Raw genomic sequence first — 12,869 nt, 5'->3', positions numbered from 1 at the left:
GTACTGACAATTAGAAATACTCCAGTAAAGTAAAAATACCTCAATTTTACATAAGTACAGTGCTTGAGTAAATGTACTTAGTTACTTTACACCACTGGTAAGTTTACAATGTGGTGTGTCAGTTTGCCAGCAGCACCATTATTTAGTGTCTGATAACAGTAATAATTTATTTTAGAGGTTTGATAAGGAAGATGGATAAATGAATCTGCCAGGACCAATGACACCCTGAAAAGATAATGGTGGTTGGCTCCATATGGAGCCTACAAACCAGAGACACCACCATGAACCAAAACAAAAGAAAAGTCTCTCTCTCTCTCTGTTGTCAGCGTTTTCATAAGCTACACATTTTGAAAAATAAGTTCCCGAAGATGATAGGCCATATTCCAATAACATGGCAACTCTAGGCTACCTGTCTGGCTTCTGTGCCAAACCCCTTGTGACCACCTGATAGGTGCAACCTCTCCCTGACCTGTCCAAAGAATGGAATGCCCCCAGACAAGTAGGGACACAGTGAAATCCTGAGTGATGATAATCTCTGAAAGTGTACGAACATGGACCTGTGTCGGAGTTAATTAGAACTGAACCACAGACTCAGATGACAAACGCGGCACATTCCTAAGGACTAATATGGAGTCACTTTGTTACACACCTCTTTAGACACACTCTTAACACGCCTCTGCTGTCAGACAATTGACCTAATTCTACACATAGTTTTGTAACCTGCCACACAGTGTTTCCTCATACATAACATTTCATCTCCTGTGATGCTGTGATTATGGCGAATCACTTTCTCATGCAACAGCTACAGTGCGTTTTTTTTCTTAAAAGCTTGGCTATTGGACAAAGTAAAATGTCTAGGCTGGATAAATATGCCTCTGTCGATGATTACAGAACTATGCTCTCTCACTGTCTTCCTCAGCAAAGTTGAGTAGATCATCAGCAGATTGCACCATTGTGAAATAAAGAGATCACTGTATAGGTTCCCTGCCAGTCAGACTTTGTCTTAATGAGATGAAGTCAATAGCAAAGAAACCAAAGTCTACAATGTTGATGAAAACACAACTGAGGTAGATAAAATGACATGCTGGATTAGATGAGCTGTCAGACTGAGTGACCCTTCATTGTACCTGCCAGCACACTGTTTATTCTGGGTGGCTCTGCATCACAACTAAAGCAAGGCCCATAGAAATGTAACAAATAGCCCAATGCTCTTCACTGTGTGTGTGTAATAATAGGCCTATATTCCTGTTTTACTGCAAAGTCAATCAACCCAGACTCAATCTTAGAAAATACACAAATTCTAAAGTCCATCTCTACCCTGCTCAGTGTCACTTAAACAGCAACTCAGACAAAATATCCAGTCTTTTACCTAGCTGTGATTCAACAACCTGCAAACCAAGTCTTCAGTGTTCCTTTAAATCTTGAGTGTAAAAATGATAATTTTCTCATTTTGCACCCTTTTTACACTCTCAGAGATAAATGAATACAGATTATAATTAATTTTGCTGTGGGTCCAAACAGCCCTATAATGGCCCTAACAATGATGCTGCCTAATGCAGGGAACTAGCCCACAGGATGTTGAAGTCACATCCTGGAATTGACTCTGGAGATAAGCCGTAGTGACCTCACAGTACTATTTCCTGTTTGTTCACACTTTTTGTGGTATCAACCCAGATGGGGCTTTTGTTTTGTTCTTTGTTGTTTGGCCCTATAAAAAAACATATTAATTTTTTTTAAAGGATAGGATGGATGTACAACAAACAATGTGGCTAGTGTTGAACCCCACACGCATGCCCAGGCATCCTCGCTTGTGCATGTGACTTAAAAAAAAAAATTCTGCGCTCCTCTGCCTCCACTGGACAGCACAGTGAAGAGTGACAGGAAACAAGGAGAGAGAGACAGGGAGTGACACACAGCAAAGGCCGTCGGGTTCGGGAATCGAACCCACGCCTCTCTGCCAGGCAGCACTAGAGCATCATCATAATCATGACACATTACAGAGCATTCTATTTTTACCCTGTGTTATCCTTTTAACATAACCTTTGACTGTACTACTTGTACTGTCAATAATCATGTTAATAAAGTATTAAATTAATTAAAAAAAAAAGCTGTATAAGGTCAAGTATAAATGCAATGTAATCTGCTTATAAAACGGTAAATTAAACGGGGATAGACTCCCGCGCTCTAGCTGATACCGACAATAAGCCTCTCCGACCTACTACTACTACTACTACTACTAGTCCTCATAATGCAATCATAACAAATTATAAAGCCTCTTATAATGACTCTTAAGGTCTGATGATGATGATGATGATACTTTATAATTACCGGTCACTCCCAGACTTTTTCTTTTGGTTAGGATCATAGTGTATTATAATTCCCATACTTGTAATACATTATAATGATTTCATATCATTATAATGCATTATAATCACTTATAAGTGATCATTGGGTGCTTTAATCAAAGTAAAATATATTGTATAGAATTCAAGTTATGCTAGAACAACACAGTTTGTGCCAGCACCTTCAGGAAGGTAATTACTTCACCCATAGACCACTTATAGTGACTTATAATCACACTATAATGCAGTACAACAGTGGTTATAATATATTATAAGATTATTATTATGTGTTACAACTATAGATATAATACACTATGATCCCTGCCAAAAAAAGTCTTTGAGTGTCCAGCAGTTATGAAGCACCTGACCTTATAAGTCATAGAATGCTTTATAATGTGTTATGATTGTTATAAAGCATATGAGTATTTATGACTTCTTATAACTATAATTATACAGTGTTATAAGCAGATTATAATGCATTATAAGTATGCTTTTAAGTTATAATGCATTATAGAAATGAGATGCATAGCAAGTGTTACCACTCCAAAACAACTCTCACAGTGTAATACCAAGTATCGTTTATCCAGTTGTATGCTCAGTAATTACAAAACACTGCTTTCGTGCTGAAATATTGACTCGCGGTAAAAATCACTCGCAGTGTAAACTGTCTCATGCAAACGAGGAACGCGCCTGGGCATGCATGTGGGGTTCAACACGAGCTGAGTTCACACTCTTGAACAATAAACTTTCAGCGAAAAAGCAGTGCTTTTTAAGTAATGACACAATACAGGACACTTGGATTATACTCACATCCTGTGAGTGTTGCTTTGGAGTTTATAAACTTATTTTTGATATAGTCCACAATTCCCTTCTTTGTCAATTCTATTCTCTTTGTTTTTAGATTATTGTGTTAACTTTTTATTAATTAGCTTGCTCAGCCTATATATTAAAATTGGCTACTGGGAAGACCGACAGGCCTGGCGGACCACGCCCACGTCACTATAACTCAGACTAGGGCTGTCAGTTCTCCTCTATAATCCCATTCGAATTTCAATGCTTTATTATTTTTTATATTCGAATATTTTCGAATATGTTATATAATTTATAATTATTTTTTTATTTTATTTTTTCTTCTTTTTAAACGTAACTTTTTAAAACGTAACTTTCTCTGTTACTATAAACAAGTGACGTTTATAGGGAGAAACATGATGAAAGCATTTGTTTTCGCATTGGTAGGTCAGGAAAAAAAAAATAATAATAATAAATTAATAAAATATATTTTTCTATATTCGAATGGCAATTTTAGCATTCGAATATTATAATTTTTTTTCACATTCGAATTATTTTCGAATAGTGAAATTCGTTCTGACAGCCCTAACTCAGACATAACCATAAACAATCCCGATACGCCCATATATAGGCATATATGGAGATCCGGTTATCCAGAGCCACAGATCCGACCGCTATGCCCTTGGTCATATGCATATATGGGACCGACCGACTTCAAACTCTGCATGCATCGGCAAGGACTCAAGAGAGTGCAGTGCCCACCGCAGAGTCGTTCGCATATGCTGTTGTCCAGAACCGCCGATCCGACCGATATCATCAGTGTATGCCCATATATGGGCATGCTGATATGCCCATATATGGAGATCTCTGTATCTATCTGTCAGTCCGTGCCCCTTTTATGCCCATATATGGAGCTGACTGATTTGTTTGCGCCTGATGCCATGACGACACACTCCATATTTGGGTGTAGCTGCATTGGGAACTCCTTATATAGTTATCGCTGAGTCATGGTGACATGAGCGTGATGTCAGAGGTCTGCCCGCCGCACCGGCGGCCCTCCCTTAAGCCAATTTTAATATAGGATGACATCAGGTATAACGGCATAAAAGGGACACAGGTAGACAGATACAGAGATCTCAACATATGGGCACAAAGAGACACAGACAGACGGGTACAACGGGTCTCTGACATATTGGTCGGATCGGCAGTGCGATGTAGGTGTGAGGGCCGCGGCCTTAACCTCTAGGAAGTTTTTGGACCGTAATCTCTGGTCTAGGACTATATAATCTCTGGTCTAGGACTATATAATCTCTGGTCTAGGACTATCTAAAATCGTGACTGACATCGGACCCAAAAATCTGGCGTTGGTTCAAATCCTGTCTCTCTTCACTCCTGTCTCTCAGTGACCTATTTGAAATAAAGCATAAAAGGCTCCCCCCCAAAAAAGAAAATTTGCAAATATTGGCACTATTTTGGCATGACTTAATAATTTTAGATGATGATGATGATAATGATAATGATAATGATGGTATGATAAGAAAAAACATTACAGTTTTAGTTTACTTTTCGAGGCAACCCCAACCTTTTAAAGTGTATCCTGTATGCAGTCTTTAATAGTTATTTATTAAACTTACTTCAATGATTTAACAAATTCTCATAATCCTCAGTCAGCAGATAATTTCTTGGTAGAGTAGGTTAAATCTTTGCTGTCCCTAAGGTTAATTACTAAAAGCTAATAACTACTAGTTATTAATTAATAATACAATGTACACATACTGTAGCCTAACGGTTACAAGACATAAAAACCAGAGCTTGTACAGTACTTTAGGTAATCTAGCTATAATGTATGTTCATAAACGTTGCAAGAATAAACAAATGATTCCATCTATTGGTTCACTCTTAGGGATCCTCTATGTGTACTGATGGGTGTCACTGGAATTAATTAAACCTTGGATACTGCAGATATCCCTATTCAGTTCCAATATGACATGTATCAAAGTGAATCTCAGTAGCCGAGGGGGTTGGAACAGCATAACAGATGTTTAAATTTGACGCTGACGACAAAGTGGGATTAAATACAGCTCACTCTTTCAGTTTTGATGGGTTTCGTTTATAAAACGCACAAGAATCAGTCATATCCTATTGTAGCCGTGTTGTCACTATGCTTCATTGTGCTCTGGATGACAACGATGACAATGATGATCATTGTCTCCGCCAGGCCGGACAATGAATATGTGTGTGGTCTTAACAGCCTCCCTCTAACTAAGGGTGATGAATGATGGTTTAGTTGAGTCGCAGGCGCGCAGAACAAGGTGACACCAGGCAGTGTCACACGACAAATTCTACAGCTTATTACACACAGAGAATAACTTGACACAGACAAGAAGATATGAGAAATGGGGGGAAAAAAACAGAACGAGTAGGAAAACAACAGATGCATCTTGAGTCATTGTGCACAGGCGTCAGTCTATCGGATAAAGTAGTGGATGGCCATGGCGTCAAGTGTATCGGTATGTGCGCGTATGCAGATAAGAGTGAATCAACAAATGTATTTACTGGTCAAGCAGATAAATGTTGGTGCTAATCATATAAGCGAATAAAAAAGGTCATGCACCCCTCGGGTATATAGACACACACTTCCTGTATTGTCTGAAACTATTCATGTGTGTCAGATGTAACTTAAAATATTTAACATAAGATAAAAGTTTAACAGAAAACGAATTAAAAAAGTGCGTCTCTGCATGGTTTCTGGACACACGCACACGCACACGCACGCGCACACGCACACGCACACGCACACGCACACACACAGCATGTGTAAAAGGACCCCAGTGCTCGTAGAATTCCCACTAAAGTCTGAACCCAGTCAGATAAGCTGTTTGTCCCATAATAGCCTCTGAGCTCCAGGTCTATTTGCACATGGCTGCTGCACCAGGGGAGCTCTCTCCACTGCTGGCACACTCTATTTATATAAAGGTTCAAAATTGTTCCACATGCCTGGTGAGTCCACCCACTCACATGGCCCCAGACAAACAGATAGACGGGCCTGCTTCTAACCTGATTGACTTCACTTGGCCCACACATTTGTGGAACTGGTGGGTGGGGTGGGGTGGCACGGTACATCCCTATCAACCCCCTCTCCACCGGCCTCACGCATTAGGACTGGGGACTGGGATGACATTTTGATTGTATGTGAAACTCCACACCACTACTTAAAGCACCGATGACATTACTAAGGCCTCAGCGTTTTAGTCTTGATCTCGCCACCACCTTTCTGTTTGTCTTAAGGGAGATGTGTGTGTGTGTGTGTGTGTGTGTGTGTGTGTGGCATGCACGGTGAAAGGGTATGTGTGGCATGCACGGTGAAAGGGTAGAGCACCGGAAACTCTGTTTCCGCTTCATCCAAGTGTCTTGCTCAAGGACACTTCAACGCGTAGACATGGGCGGGGCGGGATGTGAACCAGTGACCCTCCGATTACTAGATGACCTCACTTCACCGTACGACCTGCCCTGATAGTGATAGATATGATAGACAACAATATAAATAGGCAAGAGCATGGTCTGGGCAAAGTCTGTGTCATGTCACTGACACTGTGTGATTTCTTTTTTGAGGGATGATGTTGAATGTTCTACCGTGCTTTTACATACAACCTTCATTGTCCCTGTGTCACTTCCTGAATATTCTCTACCATACGTTACATTTCACAGCACCCTGTAACTTAGCATTGTAACGTAATGGAGGGCATAAACACAACAAAACTTTAGGTTAACTCAGTTTTAGTTAATGGTAAGTCAGAGGGTTTCCAAAGGAAATGTTTGTCTCTGTGGTGGAAGCTGCAGGCCACAGAGACCTGATATGGGACCAGTGGTAAAAATGTAATGTCAGCCTGATGAAGGACTCGAGTAATGAAATATTCCATCAAGTCCTATGTTAATTCTGCGGTAAAATCATTGATTTGAAAACCTGTCCATAGATTTGTGGTTCTGTACTTGATTTTCTACAGTAGATTAATGGTTCTTACTCTTAATATTTAAGCCAGATGGGGAGGCAAACTAGCTCAAGTGGTCTTCCAGCCTTTTAGGCCTATATGCTCTTGAGGAAATCCTGGAAGTTCAGGGAAAGTGTATTTACATTTCTAACTTGTATTGTCTCCCTTTCAGGACTCCATGAACGCTTTGGCCCTTGATTTGAACTACCCTACGCTGCGGAAAAACAAAAACATAGATGCCTTCCTTAACCGATGTAAGTCATACAATTGCTTGAAAACTAGCCAAAGTGATCACATAAACACTTAACAAAAAGAACAACTCCCTGTCCGAAGAAACTTTTGTAGAAAAGGCTAGAAGCATTTTTATCTAATTGCCTGGTAGAGGTTTCACATTGACCAAATTCTAACTCTTCCTCAGCTTTTGTTATCTCTACTCAATGCTGTAGAGTAGATAAAGAAATAATTACATACAGTAGAATCAGTAGCTGTTATTCCTACCTTTTTGTTTTCAGTCAGTTCTGGCTGTTGTGAAAGTCATCTTAAATGCATGTACTGTACGAGGTTTGAAGTCAACATTAAGACGTAATTGCAATGACGTTTTGAAATGGCTGGTACTGTATAAGTAGATCTGTCAATTCCGCAGTAAAAGTTATTTAAGAAGATAACGTTACCAGACCTTAGTCCCGACTTCAAATTCTAAAAATGTAAAAGTCACAGTAAAATCATTGCAGTGCACATTTGGGTCAAACAATTGTCAGTCTCTTCTATGACCTAGTTTTAAATAACTGACCCCCATCCTTTGTACCAAAATGGTACAAAGGTTGACCTTTACGTTGCTATGGTGACCCGCATGACCTCTGGGTTTTTTATGTTCCTGCCCCACAGATGAGAAGGCAGTGGGACGACTACGAGAACTTCAGGTGAAACTGGAAGACTTTGACAAAGTGAAGTTGATTGGGAGAGGAGCGTATGGCGAAGTGCAACTGGTAAGATGATTTTCCCCTGGTTAATAGGAAGTGTTCGTTGCAGGAGGTGAAGTGTGGTCCCACAGTTTGGGATGTTTTCTGCCCCACTCCCATTTGGTAGCAGTGAGGCTTGCTACCAAATAACAGAACTAGTAGGCTAAGCCTAATTTATATGAAGTCATATGACCATATCACAATGCAAAGTATAAATTAGGCTTATAGCTTATTCCAAAATCTGTGACATCACCATGACATCATCATGTTCTTTAAATGTGCTGTAGTTTTTGCTTGCCATAAACCAAAACGTTTTTTGAAGAAAAAAAAATAGATCTATATTCTGATTGTAATCATTGCTCTAGAGTGTTTTCTCAGAAACAGGGGTCTCCCTGTCTAAACAGAAAACATATTTTCGGGTGGGTCTCCAATTTCAGCCAATTTGGAAAGGAAACCAAAATTCGGATTAAATTTGATAAATGGGTATTGAGAGGATATTGCTTACAATTTGTCTGCTCATTTATTTGTTTGATCACTTCCAATTTCACGTGTTTATCCTGTATTCTGTATGAGTTCTCTCTCCTGATTGGAGGACATTGGTATCTTGACCTGAAAAAGTATTTTCTGTTTACTAAAGAGCTGGAGAGACGGCGAGACCCCTGTTACTGAACAGACACACGCAGTGATTACAATCGATAGAGCATTTAACACTTATTTTATCAAAACAATATCACTTACACCACCTTTCAGTATTCAAATCTATCAAAATTACAAAAAGAGATTTGAAACTCTAGAGGGAGCAGAACTAACTAAAATCGAATCATTTATGCAGTGTTTAGTGTGTAATAGTAGCTTGGCTCTGGTCTCTGTTGTGTGCATAAAGACAAGTATAGACAGGCCCAGTACGTGGGAGAGGAAGGGGTGGTTTTGTGTGTAAAGTGTTAGTGTTGTATTGGGGGGGGGGGCAGGGGGAGGGGATAAGGGGCTCTGTCTGCGTCCAAATCTTGTGCAAGCACGTCTCTCTTTGGGTGTGTGCCTATTATTATAGGATTTCTGTCGGTATCTCTGGTTCTCCTTCAGTTAATCGAAATACACTGGGATCATCATCATAGGCAAATAAATACTTTTCTTTTTAAAAAATGTTCAAAAATAGCAGCTCTGGGGTGCCTGGTGGCTCATTCAGCCAACATACTGTACCATATGCTCCTTGTGAGCACGAGGACCTGGGTTTGAGTCCGACCCTTGTCTTGTCTCGTTTGTCTCTCCTCCCCGTCTCCCCCGGTTTCTTGTTTCTTTACAATCATCCATCTGAAATAAAGCACAAAATGCTGAATTAGTTTTTAATAAATAAACAAGCTGCAAGCTCACAACACATTGTGATGCATTGTTAGGTAGATCGGATATTTAGCTCTTTTTGAACATTTCTGAAAGTATAAAATGGGCTTTAGGGGTTAATAGCTTTACTGTACCTTTATCAGTGTTTGCATGCCAAATATCTTGTTTTGCTTTGCCCCTCTCTGCTGTAGGTGCGTCACAAGAGCTCGCAGAAGGTTTACGCCATGAAAAAGCTCAGCAAGTTTGAGATGATCAAACGTTCCGACTCGGCATTCTTCTGGGAGGAGAGGGACATTATGGCCTTCTCAAAAAGCCCCTGGGTTGTCCAGGTGTGAATATATATATATATATATATATATATATACACACACACACACACACACACACTCACACACACACACACACACTCACACTCACACTCACACTCACACTCACTGTGCATACTTCGCATGACATGCAAGCGCTTGAGAGTGGGACAGCACCGTGTGACTCAGAATTGTTTTGATCTCCCCCTAGCTGTGCTGCGCTTTCCAAGACAACAGCCACCTCTACATGGTGATGGAGTTCATGCCTGGTGGCGACCTGGTGACCCTCACTATGAACTACGACATGCCAGAGAAGTGGGCCCGCTTCTACACGGCCGAGGTGGTGCTGGCGCTGGACGCCATCCACTCTATGAGCTTTATCCACCGCGACATCAAGCCGGACAACATGCTGCTGGATGGACACGGACATCTCAAGCTGGCCGACTTCGGCACGTGCATGAAGATGGACTCGGTGGGTTGGGGTTTTGAGCTCATTCTGGTTGGCTCAGTTAAACGAACTACTCAGTTTAATCAATACTAAAAAATGTATCCACTATCGATTTTAATAAAAAAAGAAGCTCTTTTTAAAAAACATTTCATAAAAAAAAAGCTGTCTGCGCTGTGAGCTTATAGATCAGCAATTATTTTGGCTACTTTTGTGTGATCCTGTTGTACAACAAAGTATTAAATAAGGCTTAAGTGGTTAATCTTTTTAGTCAATTATAAAAATCTATCAGACTTTTCCACGTTAATTCAGTGATATATATTAAAAGAAAATAGTTGCAGCCCTAACATCAGGTCACTTTAACTTTCTTTCTTTTTAAGTACTTTGCAGTTCAAAATGCTAATTAATCAAAAATGCCTGCATTGTTCTTCTTGAAACATCTTCTGTTGAGCTCAGTTCATGTTTATTGTGCTCTAGTGCACCACCAAGTGTTCAGATTGTGAATTGAAGCATGTCAAGGCAGAGCTACTGTATTGCATCAGGTTGTTTTGAGAATACCAGAGGTTGTTTACCGTACATAACAGCTGATGCAGAGTACAGAGCTCTCGTCTCCACTGTGGTTTCAGGAAGTGGTTTGTCCACCGTTCATTTTGGCAAAGACTTTTCATAAGGATTAATGTAGTCTTAAAATCTACAGGTTAATTTCTAACTATTGTGAAAAAACACATTAGAATGTCTGATAAGACAGACCTCTCTACTCAAAGAGATTGTATATGATTACATTCATAGTGATACTGTACATTGTGCTATTTCTTTCCATTGAAATGTCTTAGCTTTTTTGTAGGGTCAGTCTCCAAAACTTCTGCCAACGGTTAACTCTGTCCTTGCATGTGTTGGTCTGTCCATCCACTTGTCACTTTATAGACTGGTATGGTGCACTGTGACACAGCAGTGGGCACGCCAGACTACATCTCCCCTGAGGTGCTGAAGTCCCAAGGTGGCGATGGCTATTACGGCCGTGAATGCGACTGGTGGTCTGTGGGTGTCTTCATTTACGAAATGCTTGTTGGTGAGTAAGCTAATAACTGATGTCCGATTCATCCATTTGCCCCTGTTTGTCTGTGTGTGTGTGTGTGTGTGTGTCTCTGTCCACAGTTAATCTCACATAGTACCGTAGTAGAGCACCATTTCTTGTGCACGCTGCCAGCAGACCAAGGTCCTTAATTCCCGAGTATTTTTCAAATTGGTCAATGACAACTATGTCACTTTTGTGAATTAATGACCACACTGCAATCGTCCCTCCAGCTTATGAGAAATGCGTCCCACGAGGACATAAAGGTCCAAGTAGGTCCAAGATGAAGAGCAAAAGTCTAAGACCAGCCTGACAACAGGCGGTGATCATGCCTTGTTTGGCATTGGAGGGAGTGAAAGTGGGAGAGAGGTCATCTGATTGCCCCATCTTGTGCCACTTCTTTTCAGCTGCCCTGAGACTTCTGCACACATTCAACTCAGTCCAAGCTGAAACTCAGTCAGGCTTTAGCCCCTTTGACAGTTTAGAGTTCCAGCATTTGCCAAGGCAGGCACCAGACATTTACAGTTGAAATCCAGACATTTACAGTTGCAGAATGAGTATGCTGGATTTAATATTAATTTAATGTTGAATATGTCGTGTGTGTATGGGTTGAGAGACCAATCTGTCTCTTTTCTCTCTCTTTCCATCTCATGCGGAGTGTCACACACGCACACACACATGAGGTCTCATTCCTGAGACTACGCTGGCATGGTCTGCAACCTTTCAGATATACAGTAGCTGTATACATATTGTCCTACATGCCAGGTTTTGTGTACAATTGACGCATGTTTTCATGAAACTGAAGACTGAAATTTGATTATTCACTTGAATCACTAACATAGCATTGCGATAACATCATATTCTGTTAATCAAGCCCTATGTTGTTGTGTTCCTCTACGCCTTTTCTCTCTCCATTGTGCAGGTGAAACGCCGTTCTATGCAGACTCCTTAGTGGGAACTTATGGGAAGATCATGGATCACAAGAAGTCCCTTATTTTCCCAGATGACATAGAGATGAGTCAGGTTGCCAAAAACCTTATCTGTGCCTTTCTGTCCGACAGGTGCGTACAGAAAACTGTGAATATTTCAGATACAGCTGCTACCATGTGACCTACATGCTTTCTCGAAGCTATTTGTTTTCATCTAAATGTTAAATGATCTCAACATCTTTTCAGTTCATACTATTATTCAACTTTGACTAAAAGCAATAGCAGTGTGTCATAGTAATCATTTCAGAGTGAAATACACATGGACTAACATGTGTGCGTTGGCCTAGTATAGATGCCTGGGGACTCCAGTCAATGTAATATATCCTGTTGGCCAGGGTTTAAGTATTTAATGCTGTTATAATTGTTACATACTATGCATTGTTTTCTGTGATACAAGCTAAGTAGGTGAGCTGCCTCTCTGGCACTCCCTGGACTGCGGAGAATGATTTGAACGTAGGAAAAGGGAACCGCGTGGAATGTTGAGGAGCCGGTTATCAGTTAGGCCGTGATCAATTAAACAAGCATATTTCTTTCCAAACAAGAAAGCATTTTTCGACAAATGTTTGTATCACAAGGTCTTTATAAGTCCTTTAACCACCTAAATCCTATATTCTTCGTTGCCCAGGGTCCCCCACAAGTCTATC

General features: G+C 40.5%; 1 protein-coding gene across 4 annotated transcripts in view; it reads left to right on the top strand.

Annotated features, from left to right (window-relative positions):
* The window catches only part of LOC308103548 (rho-associated protein kinase 2-like), a 53,074-nt gene that overhangs the window by 949 nt on the left and 39,256 nt on the right, over window positions 1–12,869 (top strand). For all 4 annotated transcript variants that reach the window (XM_080453569.1, XM_080453571.1, XM_080453570.1 and 1 more), the window contains exons 2-7: window positions 7,293–7,374; window positions 8,006–8,106; window positions 9,606–9,743; window positions 9,931–10,191; window positions 11,089–11,233; window positions 12,159–12,297. In XM_080453569.1, the coding sequence (XP_080309695.1) occupies window positions 7,293–7,374; window positions 8,006–8,106; window positions 9,606–9,743; window positions 9,931–10,191; window positions 11,089–11,233; window positions 12,159–12,297 (866 nt within the window). The remainder of the gene's footprint in view (window positions 1–7,292; window positions 7,375–8,005; window positions 8,107–9,605; window positions 9,744–9,930; window positions 10,192–11,088; window positions 11,234–12,158; window positions 12,298–12,869) is intronic.

The sequence above is a fragment of the Gymnoscopelus braueri genome (assembly GCF_963280865.1).
Source record: "Gymnoscopelus braueri genome assembly, chromosome: 16".
In the NCBI taxonomy this organism is placed as follows: Eukaryota; Metazoa; Chordata; class Actinopteri; order Myctophiformes; family Myctophidae; genus Gymnoscopelus; species Gymnoscopelus braueri.
The sequence above is the reverse complement of the archived record's forward strand: the minus strand, read 5'-3'. Positions and strand labels throughout refer to the sequence as shown.